Raw genomic sequence first — 21711 nt, forward strand, 5'->3', positions numbered from 1 at the left:
GATTTTAAAAAACAAACCAGCCTACTTTCAGAAAAGCATTTGGTAAAACTGAATCTGCCAGTCCCACCAGCCAGAGATAAAAACTGTTCATATTTTGCCATATAGCCTTCCAGGTTTTCTTCCAAGCCTATGCATATCTTTTTTCTACTCAACTATACAGAGTATTCTGTAACTCTCCATGCATTATACAACCTATGATATACTATGAATGCATAATCTCATCTTCACAACAATCCTGTAAGATGTATACCATTGTTATGTACCAAGCACAGAGGTGTTAAATAATTTATTCAGGTTCACACAACTAAAAGTAGGAAAGCTGGAATTCACAGGAAGTCAGGAAGTCTGGATCCAGAGGTCTGCTGCTGCTGCTTGTACATCTTTCACTAAATTTTATTTACACACACACAATTTTTAAAGAATAGAATTCCACCAAATAACCCTTTAGCATATCCTCCATACATATTTTTGAGAAACTATCTTGTTACTGTAGGATAATACTCTAGGAGTAGAGCTGCTGGGTCCCAGGGTAGGGAGCAATTTACAGAGCTTTTTGGAATGATACATACTGCTTGACAGATTAGTTCATCTTTCCAGAAGGGCAGCTAGTATCAGCTATCAGTTTTGGAACTGTGTGTGCCTGTGCCCATGTCCTTTCCAACACAGAATGTTGATAATTTGAAAGTTAATTTTTTAAAAAGCAAAGGTTTTTTTAACTGAAATTGAAGCTTCTAAGTTAGGACTGCTGGTGTTGGAGGCACCTACTGGTAAAGGGTAACACTGCAGTCACTCTGGAAGGAAGCGTTCCTAAAAACTGAACTGAAAGAGGGTTTCCTGGGTTGGTGAAAAGCTAAGAGCCTTCTATTTTCCTCTGTGGACCTGCCAGATTTTCAGTCAACCTTTTTCTTTCAATTTTACAACAGTCATTCAATAGAAAGTAGTTTGCCTTACAGAAATTTGCTTCACAGATGTTACAACTTTAACAAACCACATACTGTCTGGGTTTTCTCTTCCTGGTTTCCTTACTTATATACAGTATACCATTTAATAGGAGTGCTACATGAAATAAGCACCTGCTAGAATACTTGTGTATAAACCCACTGACACCAAAGAAAGTACAAACTGGTAGCCTCCCCTCACTCTTAAGATGAGGTTTGAATTTTAGGTATTTATTGAAAATTTGTACATGCCATATAAATGGACTAGACTATCTGCTATATAGAGAGGTCTGGCAGCCTGTGGAGTGCCTGCAGCCTGACCACATTTTCTGCCATTGCCCACAAGGGATTAAGAAATGACACCTGGAAAGTGGTGGGCAGACTCACAAACACATATTTGGAGTGGTGCTTTCCTCTTCATCTTTTATTCCCATCAGTCCTAGGCCAGAGAGTGATCCATGAGTGCTGTAATGGAGGAGGAGTAGACAGTTAACCATTCATTCAACCCTGTTGACAAAAAGTAAGGTAAAGGAGAAACGGTTTTTTTGTATGTGTGTGTGCCATGGGGGTGAGGGTCAGGTAGATAGACAGCCTATGGAAAGGTGCCTGCTGAAAATAGTTCAGTGGAAAGAACACTGACTAGTCCCAGATGCCCAGAATCAAATCACTGCTCTGCCACTTAACACATGTGAGGCACATCTCAACTAAGGGTGAATGATCTCAAACTCAGTTTCTTCAATGATAAATATTTAAATTACTATCTCACGAGGCTTTGGGAAGGACTGTAGACTGTAACAGCTAATATTAATGTCGATGGAGCACTTACTGCAAGTCAAGCAGTAAGAACTGTAGATGTGTCCTCGTTTACTCCTCCCAAACAGCTTATGTACCTTGAGTAGGTACTGCTGTAGGTAACAAGAGTCTGTCATCAGAATCCTTTTAAAACTGCTGTTAGAATGTTGTTTTGCTAAAACTACTTCTGTAGCACCTAACACATGCCAGGCACTGTTTAAAAACTTTATGTTAACTTTTAATTATGTTGTGAAACACCTAGCACATTGCGTAGAATTTAGGAGCCACCTGATATATTTTAGTTTCCTACGACATCATAGTGAATACTCATGGAATTGGGTGAGAGGGCTGAGGTGCTCTCCAAGGTGGAGGAGGCAGAAATGAGCAAAGACAAACACAGAATCTGTCTCCACCTAATGTCTGAACTAAGCTAACAAGCCACAGGCCTTTTGGGTATGGAGAACTGGAGTTCTGAGTGCTGGAGAGTGGCTCTGGAATTAGAGACAATCATAATTCAAACACAGTAAAGAATCTTCCTGGAATGCAGGAGACCAGGGTTCGATCGCTGGGTTGGGAGAACGGAATGGCAACCCACTCCAGTAATCTTGCCTGGAGAATCCCATGGACAGAGAAGCCTGGTGGTCTCTAGTCCATGGGGTCACAAAGAGTCAGACATGACTGAACAAGTAACAGTTCACACTTCACAATTCAGGTATTAATTGTGCACTTACTAGCTGTATGACCTTAGGCAAGTTGCTTAACCTGAGCCTTTTCCTCATCTTATTAAAATGGAGATGCAATAACCTTAACCAAAACTGCATGTAAAACACTTAGCAGTACTTTGACATTTATTAAGGGTTTGATGAATTGCAGTAATTATTAAGAGCTGAGTCAAGCTCCCAGCATGAGGGAAAATCTTCTACTCTCCTTGCTCCTCCTTCCTGAGCCACTTTCACTGTTTCCCAAATGTTATCTGCTGGCATCATGGAGACACTGCACAGAAGAGGCCAAAAGAAGTCAGTCACACAGAAGGCTTATAGCTTGGGGAAATAAAATGCTCCTGCTGCTGGCTACAGATCAATATGACTACAGAAATGAGAGTGTAACTTGAAACAAAGGACTAACATCAGGTTTTGTTACTACAGGATTTGCTTTTTCCAGTTTTCTCCTGACTTGTCAAACATGCCTTTGGGACCTTTGCCTCAGTCAGAACTTAAGCTTTTTTGCTCCCTGACTCAGTGTTCCCGCCTCTAAGCCTTCATCCCCTGAGAACATCCCAACCACTTCTAGAAGAAGGAAGCTTTGACCCTCTCTTGCTTAATTTACCTATACAATGGGGGTAGAATACTTACAAGCTAAGTATTCTACTTGGTACATGAAGACTTGCCTATTTTACCTCAACCTCCATAGCACTAGGTCCAGGTAAGTTCAAGTTTGCCCCTTTTAGAGACCACACTGTTAACCAAAAAGCATTTTTTTTCTTTGGCAATTTTGGGTCACTTTTTTAACCTCTTACTGTTAAGTCTACCTATAAGCCTGTTTCAAGTGTATCAGTCCAAGATTTTTTTTTTTTTTTTTTGCTGTAAACACCTAGTAATTATTTCTGTTTCTCAGAGACAGTAATTCTCATAAGCTGCCCAGCAGGTAGCCTGTTTCACTAGTAGCCCTAATACATATTATAAGAATTTTATGACAGGAAATTAACTTCTGATCCAGGATTCAAAGCCTGAGGCATTCATGTTTCACCACCTGGAACCCTAGGCCTGTGAAATAATCCTAGAATGTCAGAATTTTAAGGGACTTATTAGAAATAATACAGTCTAGTGATTTTCAAACTGCTTATTTCAAAAGAGCCACTGCCCTCTTTCCCTCCTCCCCCAATACACATGTTCATTATACCTACTCACCCATTTCAGAACTGTTCATCTTTATGCCTCAGTAAAGATTTAACATCAAAATTTTTCTCTTTAATAAAGGGTTTTATAGTTTAAAGAACTGATTCCTGGTGGCTCAGTGGTAAAGAATCTGCTTGGAATGCAGGAGACGCGGGTTCGCTCCCCAGGTCGGGAAGATCCCCTTGAGAAGGGAATGGCAACCCGCTCCCGTATGCTTGCCTGGGAAAGTACATGAAGCCTGGTGGGCTACAGGTCTATGGGGTTGCAAAGGAGTCAGACATGACTGAGCTATTAACACTTTCATTTTTATAGTTTAAAGTATTGAAAATTACTGATTTATTTTAAATCCCTCATCTTACCAAAGGGAAATAGATCCATAATGGGAAGGTGGCTTGGCCACTACTTGTCAGAAAAGTTAAGTGATACAGCTGGCACTAGACCCAGAGTCCTGCTCCACTACTCCTCAGGCTTAGAATCAACAAAACAGGCCTTATCTCTTAAAAGTTACCAGAACTGGTAATGGGGGAAAGGGCAGGGAAGACAGGAACACATTCCTTATATGTGGGAAAGGTAGGCTCTGGTCACATCTGAGCCTGTGCCTTGCCTAGAACTTCTTGACCAGTTTTTACTCAAATGCTTCTTGTTCTAGAGAGGCTGTAGGATCTAAGATCTCTGCCTTTTAAACTGGGATGAGCCATCTCCTTGAGGGACCACAAAATGTAGTTATAGAAGAGCAAATACATGGAAAATAGGAATACAATAACCTGTCTCTTAGAACTGTGAGAGTTAAAGAGATGATTCATTTCAGTCTTCATTTATGTGCCTGGATATCAACCAAAGGCCTTTCTCCAATAAAAGCTTAAGTCCAGAGGTCAGAATTATGAAGGAACAACCCTTCAATCCTTACCTTTTAGTTCCTGGCAGCAAGATCAGGCAGAGGGTGCCTGAACACAGGTTGTGGTAGAGCGTTCCTATCTTCCGGCCCCAGTGCCAGGCAGCTATCTTTGGGTGGTCCACCTTCAGCATCTAGAATCAAAGCCAAATATAGACACTCAGCCAGGGTACCCACTGCTCACTTTTGGACAGACGTCAGCATTCCTCCTCAGGCTCCCAGGAAAGGCTCTGTTCAAATCCTCAGTGTGAAGCCAGAATCTATACTGTAGGGTTCCCGGCCCATCCCAGCCTCCCCAGGCTTTCAAGTCAGTTTAGGACAGCTGCTGTCCATTCCTCCAGATGGATCTTCCAGGGCCCTGAGTTAGGGGAACCAAAACACTAAGGAGAGCTCTAGTCTGGCCTCTGCTATTAAGCATATTTGTGACCTGGGCAAATCATTCACTAGTTCTCATCTCTATTTCTCATCTGCTAAATGTGGGACATGAGACTAGGGCAGAGTTTCCCAAACTTAAGCCACTCACCTCCTATCTTCACCCTTCTGCTGGATATTCCCTAATGGTTTTCTTTAAAGTGAATCACCTTCTTCCTTAGCTTCATCTAAGTAATACTAGGGAACCCTGGTGGCTCAGATGATAGAGTCTGCCTGCAATGCAGGAGACACAGGTTCAATCCCTGGGTCAGGAAGATCCCCTAGAGAAGGAATGGCAACCCACTCCAGTATTCTTGCCTAGAAAATCCCATGGATGGAGGAGCCTGGCAGGCTACATTCCATGGGGTCGCAAAGAGTTGGACATGACTGAGGGACTTCACTTTCACTTTTAAAATAATACTATCCATGTAATCATAGGTTCAATGTCATGGTTGTTACCTTAAATAAATGTTAGAAAAAAAAGTTCATAACTAAAAAAAAGTGAAAAATGAGGTCCACCTATGACCACCAAAAATCATCTTCTGTATATATACACTGCAGGAAACCTTAGATCACTTAAGACTTGTCCAGCTCTCCAACTTCCTGTATCAACCCCTCAAAATCCCTTGGAGAGCCACCTCGAAAACTTGATTTTAGCAGGTTTGGAGGAGACAAAGTATGAGATATCCTGGAGAAAGAAAGGTGTGTCCAGGGCTGGAAGAAGCAGGAGAGTGAAGATTAGTGCTAGGACCCTCATGACTAATTTCCATAAATATAAGAAGGCCAACACCAAGACCAAGAAAACTAAAGTATTGAGCTACCTTCCCCCTCAAGCCCCAGGATACACTCATTAACTCACTCACCTGCAAGGCCTCCTGCTCCGAAGGGGGAGGTATGACACGAACCCCTGGTAGCCTTGATTCGTGAGGTAAGCCCCTGAGCCAGGCATGGAGGTGCCTGGGTGTTAGGGCATGCCTGCCTTTCAGCTTCCAGTCCTTGCCCGTGAGAATGTTGAGGGCCCTCTGGGCACTGCCAAATGTTTTGAACCCTGAAAACAAGAATACTCTGTTCTGTTATTAAGGACAAAAAAAAAAAAAACACAAACCCAAAACAAAACTGATCACCATCCAAGTTGGAGCTCACCCAGAGCCAAGGAAGAAGGAAAAAATCAGGAGATGCTGACCTGATCCAGCCCAGGAGAGCCTATTTGGTGAACATTTCCTTTCTCTGATCTCATGTTATCACCATCTTTAATCTCCTTCCCCAGGGGTATATTTGGTGGCATAGACTTACTCAAGAAACAATATCTTTTATGCTTTCCACTTTCAAGATCTTTAGGCAAGATCATAGCTTCCAGGCCCAGGAAGAGGCTACACTGTTGCAACAGGTGTTCTTTGAAGGTTTCACTCACTCCAGACAGGTATATAGTACCTCGGTTCTCAGAATCTTGTTCCAACTCATTCACAAGGGTGTCACAATCAAGGGTGAGTTCTGTCACAGGCCTCTGCACCTAACCAAGAAAAGATGGCATTAGTGCTAGAAAAGTCACTACTTCAATCCACAGGCCTGGTACATACTAGCAAGTAACTTAATTCTTCAGATTCCTTATCTATATACAGAGGCTAATGATAACTGCCCCAAAGGACTATGGTAGAAACTTACAAAATAGATAAATAAATACAAAATGTAAATATTTTTGTGTAAATAATACTCTCTTACCTTTCCTTTTCACCTCACCACCTGCAATGGGAATCAGTTCTCTGCCTTCTACACCAATGAAATTCTGGTTTCATTACATAAGAAACATGAAGATACCATTGATTTCCCTAAAAGCTAAAGGGCAACCATAAAACAAACAAACCATTTGGATCTAAGTAGTGATAAAGAGTCCAGAAACCCAAGTAAGACGGTAGGTGTTGCGAGAGGGCATCAGACGTCAGACACACTGAAACCATTATCACAGAAAACTAGCCAGTCTGATCACATGGACCATAGCCTTCTCTAACTCAATGAAACTAAGCCATGCCGTGTGGGGCCACCCAAGATGGGAGAGTCATGGTGGAGCGGTCTGACAGAATGTGGTCCACTGGAGAAGGGAATGACAAACCACTTCAGTATTCTTGCCTTGAGAACCCCATGAACAGTATGAAAAGGCAAAATGATAGGATACTGAAAGGAAAACTCCCCTGGTCAGTAGGTGCCCAATATGCTACTGGAGATCAGTGGAGAAATAACTCCAGAAAGAATGAAGGGATGGAGCCAAAGCAAAAACAATACTCAGTTGTGGATGTGACTGGTGATAGAAGCAAGGTCCGATGCTGTAAAGAGCAATATTGCATAGGAACCTGAAATGTTAGGTCCATGAAACAAGGCAAATTGGAAGTGGTCAAACAGGAGATAGCAAGAGTGAATGTTGGCATTCTAGGAATCAGCGAACTAAAATGGACTGGAATGGGTGAATTTAACCCAGATGACCATTATTATACCTACTACTGTGGGCAGGAATCCCTTAGAAGAAATGAAGTAGCCATCATGGTCAACAAAAGAGTCTGAAATGCAGTACTTGGATGCAATCTCAAAAACAAGAGAGTGATCTCTGTTCATTTCCAAGGCAAACCATTCAATATCACGGTAACCCAAGCCTATGCCCCAACCAGTAACGCTGAAGAAGCTGAAGTTGAACGGTTCTATGAAGACCTATAAGACCTTTTAGAACACCCAAAAAAGATGTCCTTTTCATTATAGGGGACTGGAATGCAAAAGTAGGAAGTCAAGAAACACCTGGAGTAACAGGCAAATTTGGCCATGGAGTACGGAATGAAGCAGGGCAAAGGCTAGTAGAGTTTTGCCAAGAGAACGCACTGGTCATAGCAAACATCCTCTTCCAACAACACAAGAGAAGACTACACAGGGACATCACCAGATGGTCAACACCGAAATCAGATTGATTATATTCTTTGCAGCCAAAGATGGAGAAGCTCTATACAGTCAGCAAAAACAAGACCAGGAGCTGACAGTGGCTCAGATCATGAACTCTTTATTGCTAAATTCAGACTTAAATTGAAGAAAGTAGGGGAAACCACTAGACCATTCAGGTATCACCTGAGTCAAATCCCTTATGATTATACAGTGGAAGTGAGAAATAGATTTAAGGGACTAGATCTGATAGACAGAGTACCTGATGAAATATGGATGGAGGTTCGTGACACTGTACAGGAGACAGGGATCAAGACCATCTCCATGGAAAAGAAATGCAAAAAAGCAAAATGGCTGTCTCAGGAGGCCTTACAAATAGCTGTGAAAAGAAGAGAAGTGAAAAGCAAAGGAGAAAAGGAAAGATATAAGCATCAGAATGCAGAGTTCCAAAGAATAGCAAGGAGAGATATGAAAGCCTTCCTCAGTGATCAATGCAAACAAATAGAGGAAAACAACAGAATGAGAAAGACTAGAGATCTCTTCAAGAAAATTAGAGATATAAGGGAATATTGCATGCAAAGCTGGACTCAATAAAGGACAGAAATGGTATGGACCTAACAGAAAGCAGAAGATATTAAGAAGAGGTGGCAAGAATACACAGAAGAACTGTACAAAACAGAACTTCACGACCCAGATAATCACAATGGTGTGATCACTCACCTAGAGCAAGGCATCCTGGAATGTGAAGTCAAGTGGGCCTTAGAAACCATCACTGTGAACAAAGCTAGTGGAGGTGATGGAATTCCAGTGGAGCTATTTCAAATCCTGAAAGATGATGCTGTGAAAGTGCTGCACTCAATATGCCAGCAAATTTGGAAAACTCAGCAGTGGCCACAGGACTGGAAAAGGTCAGTTTTCATTCCAATCCCAAAGAAAGGCAATGCCAAAGAATGCTCAAACTACTGCACAATTGCACTCATCTCACACGCTAGTAAAGTAATGCTCAAAATTCTCCAAGCCAGCCTTCAGCAGTACGTGAACCGTGAACTTCCAGATGTTCCAGCTGGTTTTAGAAAAGGCAGAGGAACCAGAGATCAAATTGCCAACATCTGCTGGATCATCGAAAAAGCAAGGGAGTTCCAGAAAAACATCTATTTCTGCTTTATTGACTATGCCAAATCCTTTGCCTGTGTGGATCACAATAAACTGTGGAAAATTCTGAAACAGATGGGAATACCAGACAACCTGACCTGCCTCTTTGGAAACCTATATGCAGGTCAGGAAGCAACAGTTATAACTGGATATGGAACAACAGACTATTTCCAAATAGGAAAAGGAGTACATCAAGGCTGTATATTGTCACCCTGCTTATTTAACTTTTACACGGAGTACATCATGAGAAACGCTGGGCTGGAAGCAGCACAAGCTGGAGTCAAGATTGGTGGGAGAAATATCAATAACCTCAGATATGCAGATGACACCACCCTTATGGCAGAAAGTGAACAGGAACTAATAAAAAGCCTCTTGATGAAAGTGAAAGAGGAGAGTGAAAAAGTTGGCTTAAAGCTCAACATTTAGAAAATGAAGATCATGGCATCTGGTCCCATCACTTCATGGCAGATAGATGGGGAAACAGTGGAAACAGTGGCTGACTTTATTTTTCTGGACTCCAAAATCACTGCAGATGGTGACTGCAGCCATGAAATTAATAGACGCTTACTCCTTGGAAGGAAAGTTATGACCAACCTAGACAGCATATTCAAAAGCAGAGATATTACTTTGTCAACAAAGGTCCGTCTAGTCAAGGCTATGGTTTTTCCAGTAGTCCTGTATGGATGTGAGAGTTGGACTGTGAAGAAAGCTGAGCACTAAAGAATTGATGCTTTTGAACTATGGTGTTGGAGAAGACCTTTGAGAGTCCCTTGGACTGCAAGGAGATCCAATCAGTCCATCCTAAAGGAGATCAGTCCTGGGTGTTCATTGGAAGGACTGATGTTGAAGCTGAAACTCCAATACTTTGGCCACCTCATGCAAAGAGTTGACTCATTGGAAAAGACTCTGATGCTGGGAGGGATTGGGGGCAGGAGGAGAAGGGGACGACCAAGGATGAGATGGCTGGATGGCATAACCAACTCTATGGACTTGAGTTTGAGTGAACTCCGGGAGTTGGTGATGGACAGGGAGGCCTGGTGTACTGTGATTCATGGGGATGCAAAGAATCAGACACGACTGAGCGACTGAACTGAACTGAACTGAGTGATAAAGAGTAGAACAATGCCAATGTAGCCCAGGTTGATTTTGACAAAAATGAAAGTTATCATGTGCCAGGTCACCACTATAAGAATACCAGGCTTGGATGAAGCCTTTCCATAATAGAACGTCTCATGTCTAAGCTTCTGAAGGGTGCTTTTCTAAGCTGTTATGTCTTACAGCACTGTAAATACAAGGTTGAGTAAATATGGATATGGAAAATACAGGGTTGAGTGAAGAGTACTACTTTATGCTTTCTCTGGTGACCTTACCTTGATGCAGGAACCCTCTACCAGGATGCCATCCAAAGACTCTATGGCCAGCTGGGCAGCTTCCAGTACTTCATACTGTATACAGAGATGTGGCTGCAGGAACACCAAGATTTTCTTACTTTGGCTTTGTAGGCTCAAACTGCCAGAGAAGGGGTTGGGACTAGAGTCCCCCTAAACTACAGTGGCAAAGTCACCAGAATGGATGTCCCTGCTGTGCTCAGCTAGACAGTGATCACAAACTGTCATTTTAAGTAGAATCACCACATGCAGGACCTGGTTTCTCAGAAAATAACCTTAAATTTGTCACTTAAAATTGAAGCCTTTCTCTCTCTGGGTGCTATGGGGTAAGCAACAGAATTATTTACTGCCTAAATTGCTTTTCATATTATTTATTATTAATCACTAAAGTCATCACTCTAAGTCACAGACAGAGATTCCCATTTGTCTTATTAGCTTAATTTTTAAAATAAGCAGCTTTCCCACAAATTTCTGGAGGTTAAGTTCTTCCACTGGATTTGTGTCTTCAAATTTACTGCTTTTCCATTTGATCAAACCAGAATAGCTAAATCTATTGATAGTCTAAGCCATAACATCATCATAGAGATTAAAGTGCTCCCATAGAAAACCTTCATTTTATTGGATTTGACAATGATTTCTTGAATATGACACCAAAGACACAGGCAACAAAATAAAAAAAGGAGAGAGAGAACTAAATCAAAATGTGCATCGAGGAAGAACCATCAACAATGTCAAAAGGCAGCAGAAAGAATGGGAGAAAATATTTGCAAATCACATATCTACTGAAGGAGTCAAAATATATAGGGGACTTCCCTGGTGGTCCAGTGGCTAAGACTCTGTGTTTCCAAGGCAGGGGAGCTGGGTTTGATCCCTGGTCAGGGAACTAGATCCCATATTCTGCAACTAAAAAGTCTGCATGTCCCAACAAAGATCAAACTGCAAGTAAGACCTGGTATAGCCAAATAAATAAGAATTAAAAATTAAAATATATAGGGAACTACTAAGACTCAACAAAAACATCAAACAACTCAATTAAAAAATAGGCAAAGGACTTGGAGAGGCATTTCTCCAAAGAAGATATACAAATGGCCAATAAACATACAGAGATACTCAACATCATTAATCATTAGGGAGATGGAAGTCAAGAAAAACCACAAGATATTACATCACATCCATTGTGAAGTGAAGTGAAGTCGCTCAGTCGTGTCTGACTCTTTGCGACCCTGTGGACTGTAGCCCACCAGGCTCCTCCGTCCATGGGATTCTCCAGGCAAGAATACTGGAGTGGGTTGCCATTTCCTTGTCCAGGGTATCTTCCCAACTCAGGGATCGAACATTGCAGGCAGACGCTTTAACCTCTGAGCCATCAGGGAAGCCACCCTGGCTCACACCCATTAGGATGGATCAAAACAAAAAATGCCCCCCCAAACCAAAAACAACAAAAATAACCAAGTGTTGGCGGAATTCCCTTGTGGTCTAGTGGTTAGGATTCTGTGCTTCCAATGCTGGGGGCACAGGTTTGATCTCTGGTCAGGGAACTAAGATCCCACATGGGGTTCCCACCCCTCCACTCCTCCCCAAAAAAACAAACACCAAGTGTCAGCTGGAATATGGAGAAGCTGAAACCCTTGCCATTGCAGGTGCAAGTGTAAAATGATGCATCTGCTATAGAAAACAGTATGGCAGTTCCTCAAAAAATGAAACACAGAATTATCATTTAACCCAGAATTTCTATTTTAGTGTATATACCCAAAAGAACTGAAAACAGGGACTTAGATACTTTTACATCCATGCTCACTTCATAGTAGCACTATTCAGAATAGCTAAAAGGTGGAAACAATTCAAATATTCATCAATGGATGAATGGATGAACAAAATGTGGTATAATCATACAATGGAATATAATTCAGCCTTGAAAAGAACTCTGATACGTACTACATCATGAGTGAACCCTGAAGATATTATGCTAAGTGAAACAAGCCAGACACAAAAGGACAAATATTGTAGGATTCCACTTACATGGTAATATAGAGTAGTCAAATTTATAAGACAGGAAATATGATAGTATTTAACAGGACTGGGGTAAAGGGGACTGGGGAGTTACTGTTTAATGGGTACAGAGTTTCAGTATGAGATGATGAAAAAGTTCTGAAGACAACGTACTTAAATAACACTCGACTATATTTAAAAATGGCTAAAAAGGCAAATTGTATGTGTATTATACAAAAAGAAAGAAAGAAAAATAAGACTTAAAGGAACGAGTTACAGTCCCTTGACATACCCTTTCTATCCCTCATTCTATCTTCCCAGGGATGATCTTTTTATTTCTATTTTTAGGTGTAGGAAAGACATTAATAAAATATTTGTGGAAAGAACATTTTAAACACCTAGGATTCTGCACTTAGATCACTATGGAGACTTTAATTTTTGCTTTGTTTTAATAGTTACTAAACTTAATAGTTATTATAATGTTATATTGAATAGCCATTACATGTAATAGTTTATTGCACTAGATAACAGTTACCTATGTCAAAATTATAAAGGTACTAAAAATTTATAGTGAACAGTCTTCCCCTAACCTGTTTCTAATCACCTAGTTCCTCTCTCCCTGGAGGCCCTCATTGTTACCAGTTTTTGTATATAATTCTAAAGATGTTCTAAGTTTTTATTTTCAATTCTTTTCATGGTTTTCTGTCTCTATGTACTGTGCTTATAATGTTATTATTGCTTCATATAAAAATTTGTCTTTATTCAACTTCTTCTAAACCGTGAAGATGGAGGCTTGCTCATTACATCCTTCTAAAAAAGTAGGAGTTTTTAAAACCATGTATAAGTATTATTTCTTAAAAAGTAAAAGTAATTAAACTATCAGGTTTTTTCCCCCAGTGGTTCAGTGATAAAGAATCTGCCTGCAATGCAGGAGACACAGGAGATGTGGACTTGATCCCTGGGTAGGGAATATCCCCTGAAGGAGGGCATGGCAGCCCATTCCAGTATTCCTGAGTGGAGAATCCCATGGACTGAAGCACCTGGTGGGCTGCAGTCCATATGGTCACAAAGAGTCAAACACAACTGAAATGACTGAACATGCACTAACATATGCAACAAACTAATAAACAAACCTTAACTCCAAAAGATTTGAGAGCTAATAGCAACAAAAAAAGAGGTCGTGTTCCTCCGATATCTTAACCCAGTTATGAGCATACTTTGGATTTTAAGCCCTACAGACTTACAACACATGGAAGCTACTGGTCTTTTTGAAAGGGCATTTTATCATTTAAAGCTGAGGTCACAAGCAGGTACCCAATGTACATAAGATACATTAAACCAGTAGATAAAATTTTTGTCTGGCAAGGCTATGGTTTTTCCAGTGGTCATGTATGGATGTGAGAGTTGGACTATAAAGAAAGCTGAGCACTGAAGAATTGATGCTTTTGAACTGTGGTGTTGGAGAAGACTCTTGAGAATCCCTTGGACTGCAAGGAGATCCAACCAGTCCATCCTAAAGGAGATCAGTCCTGGGTGTTCATTGGAAGGACTGATGTTGAAGCTGAAACTCCAATACTTTGGCCACCTGATGCGAAGAGCTGACTCACTGGAAAAGACCCTGATGCTGGGAAAGACTGAGGGCAGGAGGAGAAGGGGACGACAGAGGATGAGATGGTTGGATGGCATCATCCACTCAATGGACATGGGTTTGAGTGGACTCTGGGAGCTGGTGATGGACAGGGAGGCCTGGTGTACTGTGGTTCATGGGGTCACAAAGAGTCAGACACAATTGAGCGACTGAACTGAAACTGAACTGAACATGATATTTAAGAAAATCGGAGGCAGTATGAGTATTGGCAGATTTCTTGATTCTCAAAAAATCAGATCTTGTCAATACTGGGCACACATTCTTGTGGGTCAACACTGTTCCCATGAAACAGAGCATGTCTCATATTCCAGTTGGTGACAAATCACTAGTATCTGAATGGCCCTAGAAGGCATCTGAATTTACCACAATAGATTAGAAGGTCAAAAATCTAAGTTTTCTTGTCTCATTACCTGATGTGTTTCAAGAACAAGAGTCATTGACCAGACTGGACCAAAACTCTTAAACAGCCTCTTCAGAGCCCTGAGGTTACAATTTTTGTTAAATGGCCCAGCGTAGACAGTTGACATCTCTGTCCACTTGACCTTTATCTATAAGAGAAATAACAGAATACAGTGAGGAGATGGATGTGGAAAGAGAATCAAGTCAAATCTAAAGAAACCATAAGTTGAAATATGGGATAAATCCTTTCAAGGAATTTCTCAACACAAACACCTGTCAAATGTATAAGGATTTGTTTACAGGGATTTCACAGCATAATTATTTGGAATAACAAAATTTTATCAAATCCAAATGCTGAAATTAATAGGTATATCCTACAATAGAAAACTAGGCAGCAGAAAGATTATATAGTGTTATGAACAGATGTTTAAGATATACTGTTAAGTGAAAAAATAAAGTTGTAAAATAGAATACAGTCTGATTCCCATCATAAAAATGTAAATGCTAATATACCTATAGAAAAAATTTAGATAAATATATAGTAAACTTAATATAAGTATGTATTACTTTCCTTAATTGGAGGAGATTATAATGTCATCAAATAAATCATCTAGTAGAACCCATTCACTTACCCTCTTGTTCATCTCTTCAGTGAGGTTGGGTGAAAAGGGTTCAAAAGAGAACTGCACGATGCTGAAGGGAAACAGGGGGATTTCCACTCTAGCCTGCTCAAAAACCTGTAGAAAACAGCACAGCCTGGATGAGGCAAGAATCTAGTCTATTGTGGCTTGTGGAGGTGAGCCACAGTAATATAAACAATGGTTGTCTTCTTACCCATATTAAAAAGCAATATGAGGCTGACTTCAAGGTCTGGAAAAAAATGGTGACACCACACAGCCTTGTAAAAAACCATCTAATCAGTAAAAAGAACAGAATCACATATGACCCAGATCTCTAGCATTACTAAGAAGCAGACTATTACAACCTTCAAATTACCTGTAAGTAAAGAAACAAGTTAAATTCCAACAGAGCTACCATCACCCCACACTGCTGCAAGCCTGTGAATAAAGAGGGAGAAGAGGTACAAGAGACTTTGAGGGGCAGGGAACCAAGGGGCACAGAAGGCTTGGGTGAAACAAACAAAATCAGCCCCAGAAAAAAGTACAACTAAATGCCAAAACAATGAACACAGGTCACAACTTTGAAGGTTCAAGCCCTTGACTACAAGGAAGAGACTTGACAGCCTCAGAGAAACAGTGTTTCTGGGGAAAAATCAGATATTTAGAGAAGAGGCAATACCCTATTGGAGCCACTGCAGTGAAGGAAAAAAAAAAAAATCAAGACAGAAATTAAGGAAAAACGAGAAATAAAAGATAGGAAAAGATAAATACCAATCCCTCACAAGAGCATTATAAATTTACTCTTCCTAGTACATCTTTCTCAAAAAAACCATCAACACTTTAAAAAAAGAAAAAAGAGAGCCTGACATCAGTAAGAGTACAAGGAAGCTTTAGGCCCTCAGTTTCCCACACACGCCACTTTAATACTACGTAAGCCAAAATATCTTTGCAAGAATATAAGAGACCAGTGGAGAATTACAGCAACCAGACACAAAAACAACAAGGGATCCCAGCAAAAGGAAAAGGAAAATATGCAGTTTTGTATACCCATCTATGCCTGCACTATCTGACTTAGAAGAGCTCAACATGGAGGAAACTTCCCATACTGAGGATCTTCCCTCTGGACAGAAACAAGAGTGGACCATGCACTCAATGTCATGGTTAGATTGGGCATTGCCTGAGGGACTAGTTTCTGTCTCACTTGACTCAAACCACTGATAGGACTGGCAGCCTTGTTTGTAAGCCACTGAAAACAGATGTAATCACATCTTATGAACTTGTAATCACTGCACATTAGAGCTGTAGTTCCAAAGGCAGATGTCAGGAGGAGCAACAGATTACAAGTTCTGAAAGGAAACAGGGACAAGCTGCTCGGGGAGTATAAGACAACTAAAAGCACCTGCACAAGCTCAGTGATAACACATCCTCAAAGTAGGTTTGAGAGGTCCTGAAACCTCACTCTGAGCTGATCAGTGAAAGCTTTCCTTTCCACAATGCCAGGCCCTAACAATGGGAGAGGTAGCTGCCCTAAAGAAATACAGAGTGAACTAAAAAGAGAACAAAGATAAACAACTAATGAAATCAGGAACAAAATGAGAATTTCATTAAAGAGACAGCAACTATATAAATAAACTCTGGAGCTGAAAAATACATTAAGTGAATTGAAAAATTCACTAAAGTGTTTCAACATCAGACTTGATTAGGCAAACTTGAAAATATATCTTTGAAATCACTAAGTTAGAGCAAAAAGAATAAAGAAAAGCAAATAGCATCTAAGAGGCTTACAGGACATCATCTAGAGGACTAATATAGAAAAATATAGGCATCCCAGAAGAAGAGAAAAAGGGACAGATAGCTTATCTGAAGAAATAATGGCTGAAAAACCCCTATATTTGAGCAAAGGAAAGAACATACAAATTCAATAAACTGAAAGGACTCCAAGCAGGATAAATGCAAAGAGACCAACACAAAGACATATTACAGTCAAATTTGTTAAAAGACAAAATTAAAGAGAGAATCTTGAGATCAGCAAGAGAAAAGCAATTCATCACATACAAGGAAGCTTTCATAAGATTATCGGTGGATTTCTTTACAGAAACCTTATAAATCAGAAAAGAGTGAAAAATTCAAAAAGCTAAAAAACAAACAAACCCCATCAACCAAGAAAACTATCCAGCAAACTATGCTTTAAAAATGAAGGTTAAAAAAAAAACACTTGAGGAAGTTTATCATCACTATGCTTGCTCTTATGAGAAATGCTACAGGAGGGGTCCTTTAACATGAAAGGATACTAGACAACAACATGAAAGTATTCCACTTAAGGTAAATACATGAACACACATAAACATAATACACTTGTATTGATGTAATTTTGGTGCATAAATTCACTTTTAATTATCCAGAACTTAAATTGACAAAAATCTGGAAAAAATAACTACATGCCTATGTTAATTGTTGTTCTGATATGGAACAATGGACTGGTTCCAAATTGGGAAAGGAGTACATCAAGGCTGTATACTGTCCCCCTGTTTATTTGCTTACATACAGAGTACATCATGCAAAATGCCAGGGTAGTTGAAGCTCAAGCTGGAATCAAGATTTCCAGGAGAAATATCAATAACCTAAGATAGCGGATGACATGACCTTTATGGCAGGAAGCGAAGAGGAACCAAAGAGCTTTTTGATGAAAGTGAAAGAGGAGAGTGAAAAATTTTATGGCAAATAAATGGGGAACAATGGAAACAGTGACAGACTTTATCTTCTTGGACTCCAAAATCACTGCAGATGGTGACTACAGCCATGAAATTAAAAGATGCTTGCTCCTTGGAAGAAAAGCTATGACAAACCTAGACAGCACATTAAAAAGCAGAGACATTGCCAAAAAGGTCCGTCTAGTCAAAGTTATAATTTTTCCAGTAGTCATGTACGGATGTGAGAGTTGAACCATAGAAAAGCTGAGGGCCGAAGAATTGATGCTTTTGAACTGTGGTGTTGGAGAAGACTCTCAAGAGTCCCTTGGACTGCAAGAGAGCCAACCAGTCCATCCTAAAGGAAATCAGTTCTGAATATTCATTGGAAGGAATGATGCTGGAGCTGAAGCTCCAATACTTTGGCCACCTTATGAGAAAAGCTGACTCACTGGAAAAGATCTGGATGCTGGGAAAGGAGGAAGGCAGTAGAAGGGGATGACAGAGGATAAGATGGTTGGATGGCATCACCAACTCAATGGACATGAGTTTGAGCAAGCTCCCAGAGATGGTGATGGAGAGGGATGCCTGGCATGCTACAGTGCATGCAGTTGAAAGGAGTCAGACATGACTGAGCCACTGAACAACAACAAATAGGTTTGATACTTTCCTGACAAGAAGCAATTGCCTTCTAATTTCATGGCTGCAGTCACCATCTGCAGTGATTTTAGAGCCTAAAAAGAGAAAATCTGGTACTGCTTCCACCTTTTCCTCTTCTATTTGCCATGAAATGACGGGACCACATGCCATGATCTTAAGTTTTTTTTAAGCCAGCTTCTTCACTCTCCTCTTCACCCTCAAGAGGCTCTTTAGTTCCTCTTCATTTTCTCCCATTCAAGTTGTATCATCCACATATCTGAGGTCATTTATGTGTATATAATATATAAAAATGCAATTTATGATATCAGTAACATAAAGTTGAGTGGTGTTGAGCTTATAGGAGTAGAATTTTTGTATGCAATTAAGTTGTTATCAACGCAAGGGGCTTCCCTTGTAGCTCAGTCGGTAAAGAATCTGCCTGCAGTGCAAGAGACCCAGGTTCGATCCCTGGGTTGGGAAGATCCCCTGGAAAAGGAAATGGCAACCACTCTAATATCCTTGCCTGGAAAATCTCATGGACAGAGGAGCCTGGTGGGCTGTAGTCCATGGGCTCACAAAGAGTCGGGCACAACTGAGCGACTAACACTAACTAACACACTAAGTTGTTATCAGTTTAAAATAGAATGTTTTAACTTTAAGGTAACTTCAATGATGACTACAAAGAAGATATCTACAGAACATACTCAAAAGGAAATGAAAAGGGTATCAAAGTCTGTTTCTACACACCCACATACAAATACAATCAATGAAACTCAAAGGAAGACAGCAGAAAAGAGAGGAGGGACAAAAAGCTGTAAAAGATACAGAAAACAACAAAATGGAAATAATCCTTCCAATCCAATGATTAGACAGCAAAATGTCATTAGCAAACTGACTTCAACAACACATTGAAAGTATTACACACCATGACCCAGTGAAATTTATTCCTGGGATGCAAGGATGTTTCAGTGTATGAAAATGAAAGACAAAACCATATGATAATTCAACTGCAGAATAAGCATTTGACAAGATTCAACACTGGTTCATAAAAACAATAAAAAATTAAAAATAGGAGGAAACTTCCCAAACACAATAAAGGCCATATATGAAAAGCCCACAGATAACATCATACATATGTACAGATACATCATACATAGTCAAGGCTATGGTTTTTCCAGTGGTCATGTATGGATGTGATAGTTGGACTATGAAGAAAGCTGAGCGCAGAAGAATTGATGCGTTTGAACTGTGGTGTTGGAGAAGACTCTTGAGAATCCCTTGGACTGCAAGGAGATCCAACCAGTCCATCCTAAAGGAGATCAGTCTTGGGTGTTCATTGGAAGGACTCATGTTAAAGCTGAAACTCTAATACTTTGGCCACCTGATGCGAAGAGCTGACTCATTGGAAAGACCTTGATGCTGGGAAAGAATGAGGGCAGGAGAAGGGGATGACAGAGGATGAGATGGCAGGATGGCATCATTGACTCAATGGATATGGGTTTGGGTGGACTCTGGGAGTTGGTGATGGACAGGGAGGCCTGGGGTGCTGCAGTTCATGGGATCGCAAAGAGTTAGACATGACTGAACAACTGAACTGAACTGAACTGAACATCATACTCAAAGGAAAAAGACTAAAAATTTTTTCTCTAAGATCAGGAACAAGGATGCCTGCTCCTGCCACCTCCATTCAACACAGTATTGAGAGTCCTAACCAGAGTAATAAAATATCCTCTGAGGAGGATACCTACTAATATTTAAGTTTCATATGTAAAAAAAGCTCAAATTGTCCAGAAGTGAAATACCCATTTTGGCTTCACAGTAGTTATTTTGCATAAATGTATAGACATCAATAGGGTTTCCCAGAAGCTGCAGTGGTAATGAATCTGACTGCCAGTGCAGGAGGCGCAAGAGATGTGAATTCAGTCCCTGGGTTCGGAAGATCCCCTGGAGTAGGAAATTGGAACCCACTCCAGTATTCTTGTGTGGAAAATTCCACAGGCAGTGGAGCCTGGTGGGCCAGAGTTCAATGGGTCACAAAGAGTCAGACACAACTGAGCATACTGAAATAAAACAGGAATCCACAGGTCCACATGAAATTAATTAATGAATGAACAAATAAATAAGGTAATAGGAGGACTCTTGCTCATAGAATGCTGAGTAACAACTAGTAAATATGGAGGAAGTATATAGAGTTGGAAAGTCATCCTTGTACAATGATCACAGTAAAGTTGGTTCAGCTAAGAATCATCAGTTCAGTTCAGTTCAGTCACTCAGTCGTGTCCGACTCTTCGCGACCCCATGAATCACAGCACGCCAGGCATCCCTGTCCATCACCAACTCCTGGAGTCACTCAAACTCATGTCCATTGAGTCGGTGATGCCATCCAGCCATCTCATCCGCTGTCATCCCCTTCTCCTCCTGCCCCCAATCCCTCCCAAAATCAGAGTCTTTTCCAATGAGTCAAATCTTCGCATGAGGTGGCCGGCCAAAGTACTGGAGTTTCAGCTTTAGCATCATTCCTTCCAAAAAACACCCAAGACTGATCTCCTTTAGAATGGACTGGTTGGATCTCCTTTCGGTCCAAGGGACTCTCAAGAGTCTTCTCCAACACCACAGTTCAAACACATCAATTCTTCGGTGCTCAGCTTTCTTCATAGTCCAACTATCACATCCATACATGACTACTGGAAAAACCATAGCCTTGACAAGATGGACCTTTGTTGGCAAAGTAATGTCTCTGCTTTTCAATATGCTATCTAGGTTGGTCATAACTTTCCTTCCAAGGAGTAAGTGTCTTTTAATTTCATGGCTGTAATCACCATCTATAGTGATTTTGGAGCCCAAAAAACTAAAGTCTGACACTGTTTCCACTGCTTCCCCACCTATTTCCCATGAAGTGATGGGAACAGATGCCATGATCTTAGCTTTCTGAATGTTGAGCTTTAAGCCAACTTTTTCACTCTCCACTTTCACTTTCAGCAAGAGGCTTTTGAGTTCCTCTTCACTTTCTGCCATAAGGGTGGTGTCATCTGCATATCTGAGGTTATTGATATTTCTCCCAACAACCTTGATTCCAGCTTGTGCTTCTTCCAGCGCAGTGTTTCTCATGATGTACTCTGCCTAGAAGTTAAATAAGCAGGGTGACAATATACAGCCTTGACGTACTCCTTTTCCTATTTGGAACCAGTCTGATAAGAGCAAGAGGGGATTTTGATGAAAAGCAGGGTATCTGCTTTTCTTAAAGTATATCCTCACATAGTACTTATTTGAAGTAAGGAGGAAAAAGCAGTAACTCTCTAACAGAGAAAGCAGACAACATCTTGTTAAGATCATCAAAATAAAAAC

General features: G+C 40.6%; 1 protein-coding gene across 1 annotated transcript in view; it reads right to left on the reverse strand.

The window, feature by feature from the left end:
* Nucleotides 1-1321: 1321 nt before the first annotated feature.
* REXO5 (RNA exonuclease 5) overlaps nucleotides 1322-21711 on the reverse strand; it is a 66040-nt gene continuing 45650 nt past the window's right edge. Inside the window, exons 13-19 of the mRNA XM_068969196.1 lie at nucleotides 15053-15157; nucleotides 14432-14569; nucleotides 10367-10459; nucleotides 6222-6438; nucleotides 5792-5976; nucleotides 4533-4651; nucleotides 1322-1403 (exon numbers count right to left, since the gene is read on the reverse strand). Coding sequence (XP_068825297.1) covers nucleotides 1322-1403; nucleotides 4533-4651; nucleotides 5792-5976; nucleotides 6222-6438; nucleotides 10367-10459; nucleotides 14432-14569; nucleotides 15053-15157 — 939 coding nt within the window. The remainder of the gene's footprint in view (nucleotides 1404-4532; nucleotides 4652-5791; nucleotides 5977-6221; nucleotides 6439-10366; nucleotides 10460-14431; nucleotides 14570-15052; nucleotides 15158-21711) is intronic.

This window comes from Capricornis sumatraensis, chromosome 3 (assembly GCF_032405125.1).
Source record: "Capricornis sumatraensis isolate serow.1 chromosome 3, serow.2, whole genome shotgun sequence".
Classification (NCBI taxonomy): Eukaryota; Metazoa; Chordata; class Mammalia; order Artiodactyla; family Bovidae; genus Capricornis; species Capricornis sumatraensis.